We start from the raw sequence: 20,207 nt of genomic DNA, 5'->3' as shown, positions 1-20,207 counted from the left end.
TAATGATTTATAAAAGTCAATATTTGACATAATTTTGGTCCTCATATATAATAATAATAGTATATATTTAATCTAAGAAAATTTATTGACTCGTACGTTATTAACTTATAGAAAATTTACTGTGATTATTACGATTTTAGTAAATTTTTAAGACACATTTTCCTTGGTATCTTTTATTTTCTCATAAACAATAGTTTATTTTAAATTGATAGATAAAAAAACTTTTTGCAATTAAAGTTTATTAGTTAAAGTGTAAAATTAATATTCATGTTACATGAGTGAGTGATTTGTATTCACAAAAAATATAGTTAAATCATTTTTTTTTATAAGAAATATTAAAAGCTTATTTGTATCAAACAATTTAATATTAAGAATTAAAACTAATTATCTCATAGAATGTTTGATTTGATCAAAATTATGGGTGTCTTGAATTTTCATAAAAAAATACAAGTTTTTGATCACTGATATAATTTCACATACTAAGTTAAATCTACCGGGTCTAGGCATGGTTTTATTTTTTAGATTAAAATTTAATTGGTTAAAAGTTAAACTCCATGGTTGTTATATGGACCCTCCGCGGGCTTTTTTTGTTTAAATAAGTCTGTTGTTGTTGCGATATGGTTATTACTTATTAGCATTGCACATGCTGTTGCGAAGTTTTGAATTAAACTTTTGTACAAAAATCAAAAAAATGATAACTTTTTAAATAGATATAATTTTTTTAAAAAATTAAAAAAATTATCGTGTTTTGTGAAAATCTTTTTAGACTTGAGTATTAATGTAAAAACACTAACAGTAATAATAAATACGAATATATATATTTATCTTATATTTTAAAAATATTAAAATTAAAATTAATATTTTGAATATTATATCATTACATTATATATAAAGTAACAAATATATAGCTTTTAACCAGATATTAGATTAATTTTGATTATGTAATTATTAATTTAAATTCAGATTCAAAATATATTAGGTACCTGGAAAATAAAGCTGTTAGCTATATATGTTTTAGTGTTCATTGACAATGTTGTGTTTTTATCGGATCTTTGGATGGAACATTGCTTAGGTGAAGAAAAATTCTTGATAAATTGTTTTATTAATTGTTTTATTAATATCTGATAGAATTGGCCTACAATCCGCCTAATCTATTTTTAATCCCTTTATGGTAGTTTGTGTTAAGTGCAAAGTTATGATGATACAATTTAGCAAAAAAAAAAAAAAGTTATGATGATACATATGCCAAAGGCTACTTCTCCTGCAGTCTGCATACAATCGAAACAAGTATAAGAGTAGACACAATATCTGTTTTATTAATTAATCGAACATTATTTTTAATTTCGATTAAACTGATATACCAACTAATAAGCTAAGAAGCCTGCATTCAAAGAAATAATTTCGATTAAACTGATATACCAACTAATAAGCCAAGAAGCCTGCATTCAATCACAACATGAAGATTTCATGGTTAAATCGATCGATTTATCCATACATCTACCAGTCTGTGTATAGATGCATTTGCATGTTTATGCTATTGTATTGATCAGTATATTCTTTTCTCGTCAGTTTGTCATGACATTTTGACCTCAAGAGTAGTTTCTGACTTTCTGTCGCGCATTAAGGCCTCGTGAGCCCGAAATCACAGAACAACCTGTGAAATTCATAAAGCAACACCAAGAGTGTTTGGTCTTTATAACACTACCTACTTGACTTCAACTTGTATATATACATACTCCCATCAGCCAATGTAATCAAAGCATTCTATATTTGAGTTAAATCATCGGTTAACAAAAATGGCTTTCTCACAAAAATCACTTTCTTTTCTCATATTAAGTTTAATATGTGTAAGTGTTTGTTGTGCTAGTAGATCCACGTTCAATGACGATCCAAAGAAAACCAATGCTCATACTCAAGAAACAATTGGTGCGTCCACGTTCAATAATGACGATCCCAAGAAGACCAATGCACAAACTCAGGAAACAACTAGTGGATCCACGTTCAATGACGATCCAAAGAAAACCAATACTCATACTCAAGAAACAATTGGTGCGTCCACGTTCAATAATGACGATCCCAAGAAAACCAATGCACAAACTCAAGAAACAACTAGTGGATCCACATTCAATGATGATCCAAAGAAAACCAATGCTCATACTCAAGAAACAATTGGTGCATCCACGTTCAATAATGACGATCCCAAGAAAACCAATGCACAAACTCAAGAAACAACTAGTGGATCCACGTTCAATGACGATCCAAAGAAAACCAATGCTCATACTCAAGAAACAATTGGTGCATCCACGTTCAATAATGACGATCCCAAGAAAACCAATGCACAAACTCCAGAAACAACTAGTGGATCCACGTTCAATGACGTTCCAAAGAAAACCAATGCTCATACTCAAGAAACAATTGGTGCATCCACGTTCAATAATGATGATCCCAAGAAAACCAATGCACAAACTCAAGAAACAACGGGTAAATCCACATCCAATAACGGAGATGACAAGAAAAACAATGCGGATTCTCAAGTAACTACAAGTGCTGTTAGTACTTACAGTGGTTATAGTTGTGGTAACAACGGAGGAGGGGGCAGCTACACTTCTGGCAGTTGTGGCAGCAGCTCGTGCAGTAATGGAGATGGTGGATCGTGTTCAAGTGGAGGGGGCGGTGGTGCTTGCATGTCGAGTGATTGTAACCCTCAACCATGCCAAATGCACTCGTCTCCATGCCAAATGCCAGTGCATTGCACTCCACAATGCCCTAATGTTCAGCCAATACAATCACCATGTACTCCACAATACCCACAGCCTCAGTTACAGCCATGCAGTAGTTGCAATCAGCAGATACATTGTCCGAATAATGACTGTGGAATTGGAGGTAACAGCGACGTTAAGACAGATAGCGAGGATCCATATTATGAGAATGAAGGCAGTGAACCCAAACCACCAGATGTTGATGGCGCTAACTGAGGTTTAAGCATGCGCATTCAATAAATCACATACTCCAGCTCTTATATAGGGACACCTGAGTTGTGTATTTCTTTGACCTAATAACTTCACTCTTGCACTTTAAGAGTGAAAGAAAATAAATAACAACAGTTTTTCGTATATTTCTACTGCTTGTCGATTCCTGTGTCTGGATAGAGAAATGAAAATTTGCAGAATGATACTTTGATAAGAGTCAGAGTACTACTAGCATTTTTCTTCTCGTACACATTGCAGTGGAAACTATCCACGTATAATGTTCCGACCAAAAAGCTGTTTTAATTAGTAAGAGCAACATTTGGTCAAGAAGTTCAGTTCTTGATCAGCATATGAGAACTCCTCAGAGAACAATTGCATTTAAGGTAATATAAATCTTTCTACTTTGAAAGTAAATTGAAAAACAATACAAAGTTGCGTAAGGCACAAATGCTGTATCATACAAAAAACATGTACCAACAAAATTTTGTTCCAGAACTGCAACACTTGTACCTTGCTTGACCGACACCAGCATACAAAGTCTACAGAAGGCGAGTCAAATTAATTTTACCAGAAGACTTTCTCGGCAATTGTTGCAACTCTTCAGTAGAACAGTTGCAGATGGAGAAACTACATCTTGCAAGAACATAGCATTACCAAACAATTCATATCACTTTTAGTTTCTTAGTCTTAGTGCCTCTCGCACAATTTCTTAACAAACCGCTAGAAGCATAAGCTCTCAGTTTCTGAAGAATCCTACGCTCACTTATACGGAGCACTAAAGAATGGTACAACTTCCTCTCCTTAACAAAACAACACTCACTAAGTTCCTTGATGTCATCTTCTAGTGATCTCGAACCATATAACCTATCTCGCAAATCTGCAACCTCTATAAGAGCACTTCTCACAGCATTTGTCAGCAAAGCATTTTTGCTCATTTCTTTACCTTTTTCCAAAATGACATGCACTTTCTTCGATAAAACAGTACCTGTCAACTTGTTACAGGCACCTGGAGATGATAATTGAAGACTTAAATCACCATAATCGTCCTCAGACAATGACATTACAAAAAGTAGAACAAGCAGCTCTATTTCAGGTTTCCCATCAGATGATATTTCAAAATACTCAGAGTTTTGGGCAAGACATCCCGAGTAATCAAGTTTCTTCCAAAATGCAACCCTACTCCTACTATAACGAGAAGAATACAAGGATGAACTCCAACGGAGAACCAGTTCAAGGTCTATGTTCACTATGTCATATGGGTTTTCAGGCTCTGTGAATCCATATCGGTGTAGCAATGCAGCATTACCCATGGAACCATATGTATTGAACACCTGACAAGAGCACGAGGAGATATTAGCATACCTGCATTTGTCCTAACATGATACGAGTTAAAATGCTTAAAACTTCACTGACAATATTCTATAAGCCAGAATATACAAAAGTTTACAGCACAAATAGGTGCTAACCTCAGCTCCTGCTTCCACCTCTTTCACAATTATCATCTGCAGGACCGCAGGGTCATCTGAATTATTTAATTCGCTCCCAACGTCATTGATATTACTCTCATATGTGTTCTTTTTATCAGAACCATTGTTGCTTATTTGAGAATCATTGCCACTTTTTTCAGAATCATCACTAATTTCAGAATCCTCTTCAGAGTCGGAATGAGATGCTACAGAGGTGAAGTGTACATCTTCAGCATCTGTTTTATGATTAAACCTTGAAAATCATATTTCAAAATAACATTAAATCAGTAAAGGTATACAACAAGATATAGGAGGGTCAGAAACAAACAGCAAAAATCCAAGTGCGGAAATAACTTTTGAGGTTGCTTAATGTCTTTGTAGTACTTTTACTAGCAAGATTTTATGTTAGAAGATGTGATCATCTTATCTTACTTAAGTTTTAATTATTAAATTCATATTAGTATGCGTTATCTTGATATTTGCCTCTTAACAGATTTATCCGAGAGTAGTTCCCATCCACCTAAACTATAGTCTCTAGACATGTCAAAAAGAATTCTGCTGAACACTTGTTAAAGTTCGGAAAACAGTGACATCTTGACTTCCTAGTGCTGACTATGCCATACTGTGTATACTTCTAATGTAGCTACTAAACAAGCTTTGACCAAAATTGTTTACCATACTAACAAACATGAAAAGAAAACAAATATCAGAAACTTAAAATAAAAATGCGAGGTTGCCATCATAAACCAAGCTAACACAACTTACAAGTCAGCCAATGGAACCATCCCGAAACCATGATAATCATCAATCTCAAAAGACCGAGAAGCAATCAGACTCTTAGCCATAAGATATTGTTCAACACTAAAATCATCTGGATTCAATTTAACACCCGTTGCTGAATCAAACAGAGGCGAAATGCATTCTTTCCAATCTTCATTAATCAGAGCTCTGTCCTCTTTAACTATCTGCCTACACATACACTACACATCATAAATACAATACACTAGTATAACTTCTCCATAAATTAATACTACATCTTCTCTGTCCCTCATAATATGAACAATGTAGTTGTAATCTGATTAATAAATAATCTCGATAGTTAAATAAAATTCCTAAATCTTGATTACTATCATGTTCTAACCGGTGTTCTAAAATTCCTGATTTATTAAAAATTCTTAGACTAATCCCCGATTAATCCTTAAAAAAAATTCATTTACTAATTACACTTCGATTTGACTAAAAATCCCGATTTCTCTGAAAAATATCCGATAAATCCTTAGGTAAACCGATTAGTTCCGATTCCCAATTTCTACATTTTATCGCTAAAACTGCTAAACCTGTTGTAAGAAATGCACAGAAACAACCTTGTGGAGCTCAGTTCCGGAGAGAAACAAATCAAGTTCATCAAAAGACCAAAGCAACGGAATGGGCTCAAACTGCGGCATCAGCTGAAGATACGCAAACCACGGAGAATCAGGGCCCAAGCTCTTCTCATACATCAAGGCCACCGAAAGGCCCAAATAGCCATCAAGCCCAGCCTCCTCGATCACGTGCCGCGCACCTGATGTCTTCATCGTCAAACAGCTCTGTTTAGGAATCGTAGCCACCAGGTCACCCTGGTGTAAATCCGCCACCGTCTTGACCCAAACGGCGTCGTTTTCTTCGTTCTGGATGAATCGGAGCGCGTCGATGTAGTTGATGCCGTGGAGCTTCATCCAGCGCTTGAATGCTCGCATTGGCCTGGGTATATACATACAAATGGAGTCGCGTATAGATACATATTTAAGTGTAGATGGAGATTGAAAGAGAGGCGTACCTGGTGGACATGGCTGAGAGACGGCTTGAAGTTTCGCTTAAACCCCTGAATCCACTTTTGAATACTTCAAAGCTCTTCTGTATTTTCGTAAGAAAGAGACTTTAAAGAATTGTTTCTAAAATTCAAATTTTATGTAATTAAAATGAAATATGATTTTTTTTGAACAATGAAATATGATTTATTGAAATTTATAAACTATTATTAATTTATCAAAATCACAGTTGAATATATATCTTTAATATGTGTAAAAAAATTATTTTGAAATATTTAAAAACTTAATATTATCAATTAACTATTATTAAATTTGTTTGATATTTAAATGGTTAAACATTCTTTTAATTAATTTTAGTTTAAAAGTTTTTGATTAAATATCTTATAATTTTTTAAAATAAATTTAAGTCGAATGCATATGGATTTACTAAATCCGCAAAAATGCTAAGAAATTCATACTTTCAATTAAAAATCACTTTAAGATATTTCAACAAATTTTATTCAATTACACACACACAGTTAGAAAATATAAAAAGATAATATGCTTCAGTTAAAAAGAATAATTGGTTATATATATAGATCCGTATCCCGGCTCACATATCGACTGATCGGCCAAATTTTTAATATTTCAGTATTATTGTGAGGTCATTAGAGTGTTTAAAAATAAGTTTAATTTTATTTAAAATATCATCGATTATTTTATTTATAATTATATATAATAATGTTATCTTTTTATATTATGTTGCCCGTATTATTTTAGAAGATGAGAGTTTTAGTTAGAAAATCTAAAAAGATGATGTGTTTTAGTTAAAGAAGGTAATTGATATGTTGCTCAATGTTAATTTAGAAGATTAAGCGGTTTTAATTAAAAAATATAGAAAAGATAATATGTTTTAGTTAAAAGGGATGACCAAACTTTTAATGTTTCGGCTTTAATAGTACTAGCCTTTTAACCCCTGTGAAGCACGGTGGGTATAAAATTCGTAATTTATTAATTATAATTTAAATTTTAACATCATCTTATTAGTATTTTAGAATTGATGGATTGGATTTTAACCTGATTATATTTACCAACTGATTATATTTTTTGGACGACTACAAATTATACCAATGTCGGTTTGTTATAATATAGTATATAAATTATATTTAAAAGAATAATAGTGGAGTTTTTATCTTGTACTACATCTCAAGTGTTTGTAATTTAAGCGGTATAAAACTCTTTAATATTGTAAGAGTAAGAGAAGTTTACATGTGACAAACTTGTAGTTACAAAGGAGATGACCAAACCAAAATTTTTACAAATTATACGTATGTTAGCTTATTATAGTATAGTATAGATAGTAGGGGTGTACACGGTTCGGGTTGGGCGGGTTAAATAAATTTAACGACCCAACCCAATTAAATCGGGTTTTTAAATTCTCAACCCAAACCATAAAAATTATATTCATAACCCAAACCAATTTGTATTATTTTGGTTCGGATCGGTTCGGATCGGTTTGATCGGGTTATGAAATATAAAATAATTTCGTTTCCATGATCTAGAAAAACCAAATTTCGACACATCAAAAGATAAAACTTTAACTGAATGTACTACAGCAAGGTGAAATACGTGTATACAAAATGAGTTAAGCACTATAACATCTTAAAAAACGTGCACTACTTATCAAAACAATTAAAGCTCGATACCATGTTAAGCTCGATACCAGAAGTTTCAAAATTATAGCAATAAATTTAAAAATTAAGTTGAACAGAAACAATTAGTAAAGCACAACAAATCAACAATTAGCAAAGCATAACAAATCAATAAATCAGTTAAATGGAATATGCTAACATATTATGGGTTACTAGGGTGGGGTGAATGATTTTTATATGTAATTTAATATTTTTTAATCGGGTTGGGTTGGATCGGTTAAAAAAAACCGAAACCCGTGTCCAACCCAATTAAATCGGGTTACTCATTTTTTAATCCAATTATCAATCGGGTCAAAAAAGTTCGGATTGGTTCGGGTGAAATATGATCGGTTTGGGTTGGTTCGGTCGGTTTCACGGATCCGTGTACACCCCTAATAGATAGTATAGAAGTATAGATATATATTTTATTTTTATTTTTGTCATAAGACTTTCACGTCATTGAATTGTATCGAAATACAATATCGAAGAAATCGGAGAGTTTTTTCTATACCTAAAAAGCTTTCATCTAACCCATGGACATGTCAAAAAGCACCACAAAATTATACAGAATTCGATTATATTTCTAATAATACTATAGAATTATGAATTGTCTTACAATACTTTAAAAGCTGGTGCTTTGATTTTCATTTGCTTGTAATTTAATAAACAAAATTCATAACCCAGCTATAATTGCATCAGTGCGCCCGAAGTGCATATTACCGTGCTCATGACTCGATCCCGTCAGCTCAGAATTATGAGAACTCCTGACAAAGAAAAGAAAACAGAGTATGCTGCAATTTTTATGTCTTCCTGAACATTTATTAGGCAACTGATGCTTATGGCATCAATTTCTGCTGTAAATAGAGCTACATATGGCAATTGACATTAGGCATAATCAGTTTTGTAAAAAATGTAACTAAGACTTAGTCGATAGAAGCAGAGAACAAGAATTCATCAGAAATTTACTCGATAAAAGCAGAGAACAAGAATTGATCAGAAATTTAATTAGTTTGACAAACAGGAAACAAAGAAGACCAGAAATGCTAAGACTTGATTTTCATGAGAGCCTCCCTTATGGCAACATTAGTAGTACTATACCCTCCATCAATCACAAGATTCACACCACTCACATACTTCCCTTCATCACTCCCCAAATAAACCACCGCCGCCGCCACATCCTCGCCGTCCACTCCCACTCCCTTCAAGTTCCCGATCACATCAATAAACCCCCTAACAGCCTCCCCATCCTCCACTCCAAACTCCTTCCTCAGCATAGGCGTATCCACTCCAAAAGGCGAGACACAGTTAACCCTGATCCCATAACTCCCCAACTCCACTCCCAAGTTTTTTGTAAACCCTACCACCGCATGCTTGGACGCCAAGTAAGCATGTGAAAGGCCTCCACACACCACAGATGCCACGCTGGACATCAGAATAATGCTCCCTCTCTTCGCGGGAATCATAGCCCTAGCTGCATGCTTAGCGCAGAGGAAAGAACCGTACACGTTCACTTCCATGATTTTGCGGAACTCCTCGTGATCAGCTGCAAGGATTTGTGCTCCGGTGGGGCTGCCTGTGATGCCTGCATTGGCGAAAAGGATGTCCAGCTTGCCGTGTTTCGCTATGGTGGTGTCGATCAAGTGTTTTACATCAGAGTCCTTGGTGATGTCGCAGTGAACGTAAGTGAGTGAGCTAGGGTTGTTTATTTCTTCGCACAGGGAATGACCTAGGTCATCTAGGATATCGGCGATCACCACCTTGGCACCGTGCCTGAGGAAGGCACGGGCGGTGGTCGCGCCAATGCCTCGGGAGCCGCCGGTGACCACCGCCACCTTGCCTTCTAACCTAATTATTAGAAATTGAACTAAACATAAATATACATCGTCTCATCCATTTTTGTATAAACGATTAGACAGGAAGAATACATGAGATTTCTCAGAAGCACCAAGCAAATTTTTAAATAATATAGAAATATTTTTAAATTTTCTGGGAATATTCTGAAAAATTTAGAATAATAGAAAAGTGCAAAAAATTTTGAGGAGAACACTTGTCTCTGACGCTCCTTACTAGATCCGCATCAATATCACCTTAGAATATAATACGAGTATGAAGAAAATGTTTACCTCCTCGCCGTGGGAGCTACCAAAGAGGACGCTTCCATAAATTTTAGCTGATATATAGTACAGTATTATTTACACACATATCGACATCTATATATATAGAACTGATAGCTGTTGTTTGAAGAAAAACTGGGATATAGCTGTACTATTTTGAAAACAAACACCGATTCAACATTCAAGCGATGTCAAATTAAAGTGTATATAGAATAAGTTTTTGTTTTATATAGTAGGTGAACGGATCTGGCACGTTTTCCTTAAAGTCTTTGTTAAGAAAATACACCAGGTGTTATTAGCTAATCCTTATATGGGTGCCAACATTGTCTTTTATGATTCAGAGTGATAATATATATATGTCTTCTGGATCTGGTAAACTATCACAGTTGTATTCATTTCTCTGCATTGATTATCATATTTGACAACCTTTTATTCAAGCTTGTCTTCAGTCTTTAAGTTAATTACTATAATATTACATACATGATACATGACCTTGATTTTAAATTAGCAACATCTTTGATTGAAGATCTGCTAATATTTACAGTATCCAGTTGAAAGTTAATATTAACAATTATCCAGTTGAATACTAGAATTGACATGTATATACATATTTAAGATTGCTAACGATAATGCACTGGGGCAAAAATTTTGATCATCTGGTTTATATTCTTATATTTATTCAGATTTGATATGAATTCAGGACCATGCAGGTCTGTTGGTAACGACCTTACCATAAAATTACTGCCTTCTTTGGTGATGATTTGAGGCCTGTTTGGCTGTTATTTTCGAAGGTTTTCATACATTCTTTATTCACGAAATTAACAACTTATTATTGGAAAACAATGCAAGTCAAAGTCAATGCAGCTCGGTATAATATTTTTTCTTATAATAAACATGCTTGCTTTCATTGAATTGAATTGATGATCAAAACATCGGACATAAACTCAGGAGCGGTATCAACCCGCTCCTAAATATCTGACATACATAAAATGAGTAACCTTTGCTAAGTTATGAATTAACCTTAGACCCATGAACAAATTCAACTAGCACATCATCATATGTTAAATTACACACTATTGTTCCATTCCTATTACCCGGGGTTAAATTGATGTCTTATGTAATAATAAACCACCCTTGATTTATACAAAAGAGTCACAATCCCTACATAACTTGTTCCCGCTCAAGTTTCATATCTTTTATTAGAATTTCAACTAAAAAACTATTGACACAAGATATTTGTTAGAGGAACTAGTAAATTTGAATGCAAAATAATTTTAGCGAAAATTTGATGGGGCAGCAGACCTGGTTGGTGGAGATGAAAACTTGTAGGGTGAAAGATATGAAGCAGATTAAGGGCGGCCTTTTTTATTTAAAAGAAGAGTGAAAATAATGACTAATACGTCCGCCCTTGTTTTAGATCTTCTATATCCTCACTACGACAAAATAATACATAGAGAATGTACACCTAGTACAAAACTCCTTACCAACTACTGATATATAGACTGTACAACTGTAACATGAAATTTATCTGCATGGGACGAGCTTCAGCATCACTTGCTGAAAAAAAGACCTTTCTTTTTCTTTTTGTCACCAGCCTGCAAGATCAATCGGTACACATACATAAATATGAGTATACATGATTTCTTTGACTTTTTAGAGGTGAGAAAAGGATTCATTTAGACAAGTCTTGCAACTTTGGTCTTACTATCCACAAAATATGACTCATAAAGTAAAACACCTTCAGGATTTATCCTATTATATGAAGTAGAAAGGCACACGAGACTCCTGACAAAAATATGATTTTGGTGCATCTCTTCAATTATTTAAAGAAAATTCAAAGTTGTACCTTTTTAGTAAATTGCCGCAAGGTCAGAACAATTGCGTCTCTTGAACTACAATAGAAAAGTAAATAAAGAACATATGAGAACAATGTCAACGTATAAGAAAAGACAGTTTCAGAAATAAGGAACAAATAAGGGGAAGGGAAAAAAAAAGAGGAAGAATAGGCTTAAATGATTCGACTGCAGAAGAACCGCCAGATTAGTAAGTACAAGATTGTGGTGGATGTGAACAGTCTATAACAGTTTTAGAACAGATTATAATTGGTCAATTTCTATGAATATAATGATTAGCATTACGAGGTACTAGTACCAACAATTGAGATTGAAGTTAATATTGGAAATGTATATATATTCTATCACCAACACAAGCATTTGATGCTTTGCATTATTGCACATACCGCAGCTATTAGCCTATAACATAGAATAGAGTAGACATGTAGAGGAAATATATTACAGTCTATCTCATCCAACTACTTGAAGATTAAGCCAGTACAACATTACTGGACAATGTAGAGTTTCCGAGTAGCGCAAATGTTAATTCCAAGAAGGAGAAATCAAACCAAGAATATATCTTGTACACTTTGTCCACATATACAAGTCTATTAATAATCAACAATAAAAGAGAAAGACCATGCAAGCAGCAATCCTATGACCCTGAGATAAGTGTGTTAGTGGACAGTTATGGATATACATGCTTTTCATGTACATTAGTAATACATATCACTGAATAATATATATTTGTTTAAATGTTTTTCATGTAAGTTTTGGCACAACATTGAAAACTTTTACATAATGGACGCAGATAGTGTGACACGGGGCTTCGCAAACTATCAAAGAGTCTTAGATACAGGATATATATATATATATAGAGAGAGAGAGTCTTACTCCAATAGAAACCTCCTTATTATTCTAAAAACTAAAAACCAAGCTGAAATATCACTAAATCCTAAAGCAAATACCACTAAATTCTTAAACAACCCCATCTCCACCTCCATCTTCACCAACCCCACCTCCACATCTGCCACTGCCACCACCTCTGTCGTCACCTCCTCCATAACCACCACCACCTCTATGCCGCCCGCCCCCTTCATCTCCACCTCCATTATTTCTCTAACAACACAATCTCCACCTCCATCTTCACCAACCCCATCTTGGTCGCTGCTTCAACCTCCTTCAGCCCCGTTCATACTTCTTTCTCCACCTCGACTCAACTTCAAAACGCGGCGGAGCCGCCACTATTCCGGCAACGCTCCAACCCCCTACTTCAAGCCGCCCACACCTTCGCTACAATCGTCCTTCCTCCATCTCCACCTTCACCTCCACCATCTCCACCACCGTCACCACCATCTGAGTCGAAAACGTGAACAGATCTGGAGATTTTGAGCAGTTTTTGGAACATATATGGAGATTCTGGGCGGTTTCTGCAAGTTTTCACTAATTCTTGCAACACAGATCACTAAATCCTAAAGAGAATATCACTAAATTGTACTGAGAATATCACTAACTTGTATTGGTTTCTAGTTTTTATTTTAAGAGTGGCTTCTATTTGATCATGAGCATATATATATATATATATATATATATATATATATATATATATATATATAGGGTCTTACTCAAATGAGAACCACTCTTATGGTGAGATATGAGATCTAATCTCAGCCACTCATTTAAATACATTATATTCATCTCTCACCATTCACTTAATATTTTAATATTACACCATCTTCTCATTCAACTACCTATCACCTTCAACCACCCTTTGACCACCACCACCACCTCCGGCGACCACCAGAAAATCACCACCGGCAAATATAAAATCACCACCGTAAAATATAAAATCACCACCGGAAAACTAAAAATCACCGCCAGAAAACCAAAAATCAACGCCAGAAAATTAAAATCACCACATCACCACCATCTAAAAACCACCACCACCACCCCCAAATCCGAAAAACCACCAAATACAAAACAAAATCACCGTCAAGAAAAATCAAAAACACCATAGAAAATTATCATTTCCAATTCATCAGCTTCCTCACTGTCTCTCTCCACCTCCTCTCTCTCTCTCTACATTCACACGCTCTCTCTCATTCTCCATCTAAAAAAAGCCTCGAATCTCCCCCTCATCCCTCTCGAATCGCTTCACATAAAATCCATCAGTCAACAGAGAATCAAACGGCGACTCGACGAAGTGGACCGAGTTGACTCGGCGAGTTCAGGCGATGGGGGTAAAAACAGAGGCGGCGCTGTGGATTTAAACAGTCCAGGACATTGCCGAGGCTTGGAACGGCGTTGTTTGGAGGAGCAGTGGTTGTCATATTAAGGAACGTACGGGGAGATGCAGGAGACAATGTGTGTGTGGCTGCCGGCAGTGGCGATTGAGCCGCCGCGGCGCTTCCCGGTCGCGACGTATATGGGGAGAGGGGGGGAGAAAGAGCAGATCGGTGTTCGACGGTGACGGAGAGGTGGCTGTGCGTGATGGACTGATGGTGATGGGTGGTGGTGTTGGGAGGTGAATGAAAGAGAAGAGGTTTAAATGTGTGGTTGTGATTTGATTTGGAGATAAAAATGTGTGGCTGAGATTAGATCTCATATCTCACATTAGTTGAAGTTCTCATTTGAGCACCACCCTATATATATATATATAGGCCAACATTCTAGAGAGAGACTCCTTATATGGAGTTACATAGTGCGCCACTATAAATCATCAATTTTATTATAAATTCTGTTATAGAATACATATAAAACGTGATTCTAATATAGAATACTATAAAATATATCTATTTTAAGTAATTTAACACTTAAAAATTTGATGAAAAAAAGTATATTTTCGAAACTGATTCTACAACAGAATAATTCTGGATGATTATTATTTTATTATAGAATCATGTTGAGATATTGCATAATTTTAGATGGTTTTTGGAATAAAAAAATTGTATAACTTCGTTTTCGGTTTAATAATCAAAATTTGCAATTATATTTCATAAAAAATATAATAAAATATATATTATGTATATATTTATAATGGTGTGCTACGTAACTCTATATAAGAGAGTATGCTAGGGAGTGCTACCCTATATATATAATATAAATGATCAAATAGAAACTAAACTAATCTGGAAACTAGAAACCAGTCCCACGATCACTATTTACAACTACGGAATCACCTATTTATACACAATTAATTGTTGTTTTATGTTGGGAAATCATCGATTTATATTTTTCATAATTGAGAAAATCTATTTATGTTAGCTATTGATGGTCAATCATAATTGTATGAGGTCCATGGTGACAGCAACCCGATAGTAAGAGGTGTGTAGTAGTAGTAAGTAATCTCGACTGAAATTAAGTTATGGTGACAAATGGTGGTGACTAGTCGTAATGGTAGGCAGCGGTTAGGGCTGAGCATTCGGTCGGTTCGGTCCAAAACCGGACCGAACCGAATGGACCGAGAACCGAACTTTGAATTTTTTTGGGACCGGACCGGACCGAAGTTTTATAGTGGACCGAACCGGACCGAACCGAAATAATCCGGTTCAGTCCGGTCCGGACCAAAAGGACCGATATTATTTTAAAAATAAAAAATTATATTATAAATAAAATTAAAATTCATGATTTATTATAAAAAAATTCATATTAATTAATCACCCCCAATTCATTAAAGGTAGATATAATTAAATTTACAAATTAGATATTATAATTATAACATATAAGATATATGTAATATAAATATAAATATAAATTATATATATTTTGGAATGTTCGGTCTATTCGGTCCGGACCGAAATATTTTTTTCCGGACCGAACTTTATTTCGGTCTATTCGGTCCGGACCGAATGGACCGAATTTTCAGAAAATTAGGACCAAACCGAACCGAATTTACACGGTTCGGTTCGGTTTTTCGGTTCCGGTTCGGTTTTGCTCACCCCTAGCAGCGGTGGTAAACCGTGGAAGTTGTTGGTAATGATGGTGAGAGGTCCACCATTGCGGTACGACTGAAAATGATGATGATATATATTATATATGTGTGTGTGTATTTATATTTGACATATTTGTTATACACAAATTAGTGATTTGTGATATAAAAATGGGAAATTTCTACAGTTAGAAACAATGATTAAAATTTGGTCTGAGATTGGTTTCTAGTTTTTAGACTAATTTATTCTCCTATATTTGTTTTAAACATACACATATCAAAACACGAGGCTCACATTAATATAACTTTTAAATATCGTATTTCATTGTTTATATGTTTATTATATTCTTTTAATTTATATTTCTTCTCATTCATTTTTCTATTTTCTGTTGTGTTCTTCCATTCATATAGGTGGACAATACAATAAGGATATATATATTTAACAAATTATACCAAATTAAACCAAAAAAAATAAACATACATGAATATAAAATACTTATGTTAAAGGACGACAAATATTAAATAAAAAATACAAACATATAAGAATACAAAATACATAGATAAATAGAGAACCCAAAAATTTATATAAAAATTGATTATAATTGTGATTTTATTTTGAACTATCGTTATTTTTTTGATATAGAAAAAAAATTGAAGAAAATAAAGAAAAATAAATTATTAAACAAATGGAAAATTGAACAAGTTAAACTTGGAAAATACACAATATAATTTTAAGAATGATATGAACAAATACAAAATTAAGCTAAAGATATAGTATATGACATAAAACCTCACATCAAAATAATAACATGAAGAGTATATACTATTCTATTTTTATAATTTAATCTAGATGTTTTCCACTTGTATTAAATATTGTATAAACATGTGTATTCTGTAATTACATGTTCTCTTTATTTTTATTTTTGATGTGATGTATTTTTGATGTCCTATCTTATCTTTTGTATACATTATATATGTTTTTTTTATTTATTTTAATATTTTTTATACATAGTTTGGTTTTGTATTTCTTTTAGTGTTCAGTAAATTCTCTAAAAGTCTTTTAATTATTATTTTTGAATGTACTCTATAAATAGTTTTGTGATAATTTTAATTTCTATATTTTTTTATATTGTGAAATATAAAAATTTATGTGTACTAAAATTCTGCTTATATTATCTATGTTCTGTATATATTTAATGTGAAATTAGGTTAAAAGAAGGTTATTGGGCCAAGTCCATGGCTGTCGCTCCTGTGTCAAAAGCGAGTCCACTGCCATGTCCACGCCACATGCGAATCGGCGTATTCTGCCGAGTCGAACGAGTCAGACACACATACTGCACCCAATTCAAAGAGTCCGTGCTTTTAGGACTACACTCCAGATATCTGACGTGAATTATGTGCAAGAAGATATTAACTGCTATCATGGAGAAAAATTATGGCTATCGATTTCAGTAGTAGTATATGTAAATATTACATGTAACAATTGCAACATACCATGCAATATCTGCTGAACTTTCCTCCGTCCTCAAAATGTGTTCGACCCCACTAGAGCCAAATATTGAGAATTCGGTAGGACTACCACATGGAATAGAAACCTAGGACCAAAAGAATATGTAAATTATGAAGTTGCATGTAAACAATTAATGAAATTCACTTCATAGTACAATATCGATATATACTGTCAGATATCTTAACATAAATGTGTACCATTTGGCATGTACATGTGTCAAACATTTGACATGCATTATAAGCAAAAAACTAATAAGAATCAAAACCTGGTGTGTGACATCAACGTTTGCCATATAAAGATAAAAATTGAATGCATAAATCAGTTATTTCAGGGCAGACACATATTCATCAAATATGCTATCTTTTCAGAAAAGTTTACATTATTTAATTTATTTTTTTCGGTTAAATATAAATATAAATACACACACACACACACACCAAAGTCCAATGTCGCTGATTCCCAAATATAGTGATGTATACTTAGAGAATAACACACTGTAAAGCAGCCCTTGAGAGAAATAAATGAGTTAAATTTGCTTTAAACTTCTCTCTGATAATGTGTTCGTGAGGTTGGTAACTTAACAAGTGGTCCCAACTCCCATCAAGATTTTAAGTTTCCATCCTTCTGTTTGTCGATTTTGGAAAGAATATATTTAACTGTCTACTAAAAGATGTGATGTGTTGTGGCATACTAGCATTAGATTTTACAGAACTCAACTGTTTTTCTCCGCACTCCAACTCTTCAGAAAATTTTGAAGAAAAATTTGATATATTCTCTTACTTCTTTCCTATTTTTTATCTAAACCAAAAAAAAAAATGAACAAGACAATGCTCCACCCTCCGACCTCCGTATTGCAGGCATCATGTAGGAAAGCCTTATGTTATCCCCTGCAAATATTTTTACCTAGTACATCTTTTTACCCTAATGCTGCAGCAGTAGAACGACATCTTACCACTTAGACTCGCTAGTTGAATCATGTTTGTAGGCAAACCACAACCTTAGGTCATGTTTAGCCAAGTAAGAATTCCACTTTTTTTATACTTCTTTAACCTTTAGACCGTAAGAATTAAAACAGCCTTTTGGTACAAGGTGAAATTATATATGAGACGGTGAGTAATTTGTCTTCAAACACAAACACGTAAAGTGATTAATGATGATAGCAATGGCTGATTATCTTCGGCAAACGATCTAGCAAAAGCAATGACTGACTGAATTTGCATATTCAGCCATCTCATCCATGTCAACGAGGACTAAATATAATCAGAAGTAGAGAGTAGATTACAAACTGGGTTGCCCAGCCAGCAGCAGGCAATAATGCCTTCTGATCACATTTATGCCTGCCTATTCTTAATATTAGTTCATTGAGTTGAAAAAAGTCAGCTTATATACTTTGGACCAAGGTTTTCAAGTTTCAAGAATAATAGTACAGTAGCCTTAAATTTGGATTATGGCCTACCTTCAAACATGCAAATACCCAACAATTTAGTGGACCATCATTAAATTTTCCTAGCATTACTCTGCTAAACAAGGATATTACAAAGAAAAAAATATATATAACTGTAGCTGGAGAATCTCACATGGTAAACTAGTAACACAAGTAGAGAAGTTCCTCAAACACTGCCCCCAGTCTATACAAACAGTATACCAGACCATAATAATCTCTTTAACTGTATAATAATATTGTCATTAAACCATACCCTAACACACTTCTCATATGCCATACTCACAGAAAAATTGCAAGGATAGTGGGGGGACTAAGATAACATACAGTAATGGCTGGTGAAAACTTCTCGCTCACTGAACCAATACTGGTCTCAGTACCCTTGACTTTGATGCTAAAGCCATCCCTCTTAACAAGCAAAGTTGCTGACTCCCACATGTCACTATCTTCCACCTGTACATTTAATTTTATATGCTTATTAAGAACCAGACCTAAACCCTATTCAGGATATCCCAGATGCATCAAAATATAGAATTGTCAACGCTAATCTCACCAGCAGAGACACCGGATATGTAGCATGACCAATATGTAGGGTTTTCTTTATAACATTCTGCATTTCAGGTTCTGAGGACAGCACAAAATATATAAGAATATGACTAACTAAAAAGTACACAGAACCGCAAAGAAACATAAAAAATAGGCAAAAACAATATTTCTCTTCAAAAATTTAGTGTGCCGCGACATTCTAAAATGTTAACGAGAAAAGGAAAAAAAAAGTAATAAGTTAAGATTAGTATTTATACATATATAAGATATAGCATTAAACCTAAGCTAATAAGTCGTCCATACTCATATATTTTTCAAATTGACTGCAGGGCTATAAAAACAAATTATGCATCTCCGAAACCAGATTCCGAACCTTTATCAATTGACAAGTACATGGAAATATGAATATATTGCTTACCAAAAATAATCCTCATGTGCAAAAGAATGGTGACCGTTAGATCTAAAAATAGATAGACGACAACCTTTAAATCTAATACTAACGAATATAAAGAATATTCCATTTTCTACTATTCAAACTATACTCAAAAGGTCTGAGATCTGAATTACATGCATAGCATATTAGAACAGATATCTACTTATTAATTATAAGTATACAAACAATAAAGTACAAATCTCAGTTCCCACATATTATTATATGGGTTGGGTCCTTAAACATACAAATTTTAGGGTATACTATCAGCGGGGATTTATTTCCAGCTTGATGACTTCAAGGTTTTTGATGCAGATGCAGGTGCAGGGTTACAATGTCATTTGGCAAAAATTGACTCATTTTAGGGTTTTCCTCGTCCAGCGCTTTTATTCAGCTAGATGAATGTTACTAACATTCGACTGCTCTCGACTAGCTACCTTATTATAATTTATTTTATTTAAATTTTCTCAACAGAATTGACTCATTCTAGGGT

General features: G+C 34.0%; 3 protein-coding genes across 6 annotated transcripts in view; all 3 read right to left on the bottom strand.

The window, feature by feature from the left end:
- Nucleotides 1–3,346: 3,346 nt before the first annotated feature.
- On the bottom strand, nt 3,347–6,343 carry LOC108219561 (ribosomal lysine N-methyltransferase 3). 2 transcript variants are annotated; one of them, XM_017393065.2, is made up of 5 exons: nt 6,252–6,343; nt 5,800–6,175; nt 5,201–5,400; nt 4,436–4,688; nt 3,347–4,300 (listed from the first exon to the last, which is right to left on the bottom strand). In XM_017393065.2, the coding sequence occupies exons 1-5, from the start codon at nt 6,260–6,262 to the stop codon at nt 3,632–3,634; spliced, it is 1,509 nt and encodes a 502-aa protein (XP_017248554.1). In that variant the 5' UTR covers nt 6,263–6,343; the 3' UTR covers nt 3,347–3,631. The 2 variants fall into 2 exon arrangements, with proteins under 2 accessions (XP_017248554.1, XP_017248553.1); XM_017393064.2 differs by having other exon boundaries at nt 5,800–6,320.
- Nucleotides 6,344–8,854: 2,511 nt separating this feature from the next.
- On the bottom strand, nt 8,855–10,195 carry LOC108216544 (short chain aldehyde dehydrogenase 1). The gene is made up of 2 exons (XM_017389335.2): nt 10,037–10,195; nt 8,855–9,758 (listed from the first exon to the last, which is right to left on the bottom strand). Exons 1-2 carry the CDS (start codon nt 10,072–10,074, stop codon nt 8,957–8,959), a joined length of 840 nt encoding a protein of 279 aa, XP_017244824.1. The 5' UTR covers nt 10,075–10,195; the 3' UTR covers nt 8,855–8,956.
- A 1,172-nt stretch (nt 10,196–11,367) lies between these two features.
- LOC108218777 (uncharacterized) overlaps nt 11,368–20,207 on the bottom strand; it is a 28,794-nt gene continuing 19,954 nt past the window's right edge. For all 3 annotated transcript variants that reach the window (XM_017391880.2, XM_017391881.2, XM_064091027.1), the window contains exons 17-21: nt 19,292–19,362; nt 19,066–19,191; nt 17,282–17,382; nt 11,874–11,919; nt 11,368–11,622 (exon numbers count right to left, since the gene is read on the bottom strand). In XM_017391880.2, coding sequence (XP_017247369.1) covers nt 11,578–11,622; nt 11,874–11,919; nt 17,282–17,382; nt 19,066–19,191; nt 19,292–19,362 — 389 coding nt within the window. In that variant the 3' untranslated portion in view covers nt 11,368–11,577. The remainder of the gene's footprint in view (nt 11,623–11,873; nt 11,920–17,281; nt 17,383–19,065; nt 19,192–19,291; nt 19,363–20,207) is intronic.

Source organism: Daucus carota, chromosome 4, assembly GCF_001625215.2.
Source record: "Daucus carota subsp. sativus chromosome 4, DH1 v3.0, whole genome shotgun sequence".
Taxonomy (NCBI): Eukaryota; Viridiplantae; Streptophyta; class Magnoliopsida; order Apiales; family Apiaceae; genus Daucus; species Daucus carota.
Note: the sequence above shows the minus strand (reverse complement) of the source record. Positions and strands in the feature narration are given on the sequence as shown.

What these genes read in the sequence shown, in the direction of transcription:
- LOC108219561 (XM_017393064.2), bottom strand. Translation starts at nt 6,189, where the DNA reads ATGTATATACCCAGGCCAATGCGAGCATTCAAGCGCTGGATGAAGCTC. An exon ending in ATGGTTCCATTGGCTGACTT is followed by an intron (nt 4,689 to 5,200) that starts GTAAGTTGTGTT and finishes ATGATTTTCAAG; the next exon opens with GTTTAATCATAAAACAGATG. An exon ending in AGGTGGAAGCAGGAGCTGAG is followed by an intron (nt 4,301 to 4,435) that starts GTTAGCACCTAT and finishes TGCTCTTGTCAG; the next exon opens with GTGTTCAATACATATGGTTC.
- LOC108216544 (XM_017389335.2), bottom strand. Translation starts at nt 10,074, where the DNA reads ATGGAAGCGTCCTCTTTGGTAGCTCCCACGGCGAGGAG. An exon ending in GTAGCTCCCACGGCGAGGAG is followed by an intron (nt 9,759 to 10,036) that starts GTAAACATTTTC and finishes TCTAATAATTAG; the next exon opens with GTTAGAAGGCAAGGTGGCGG.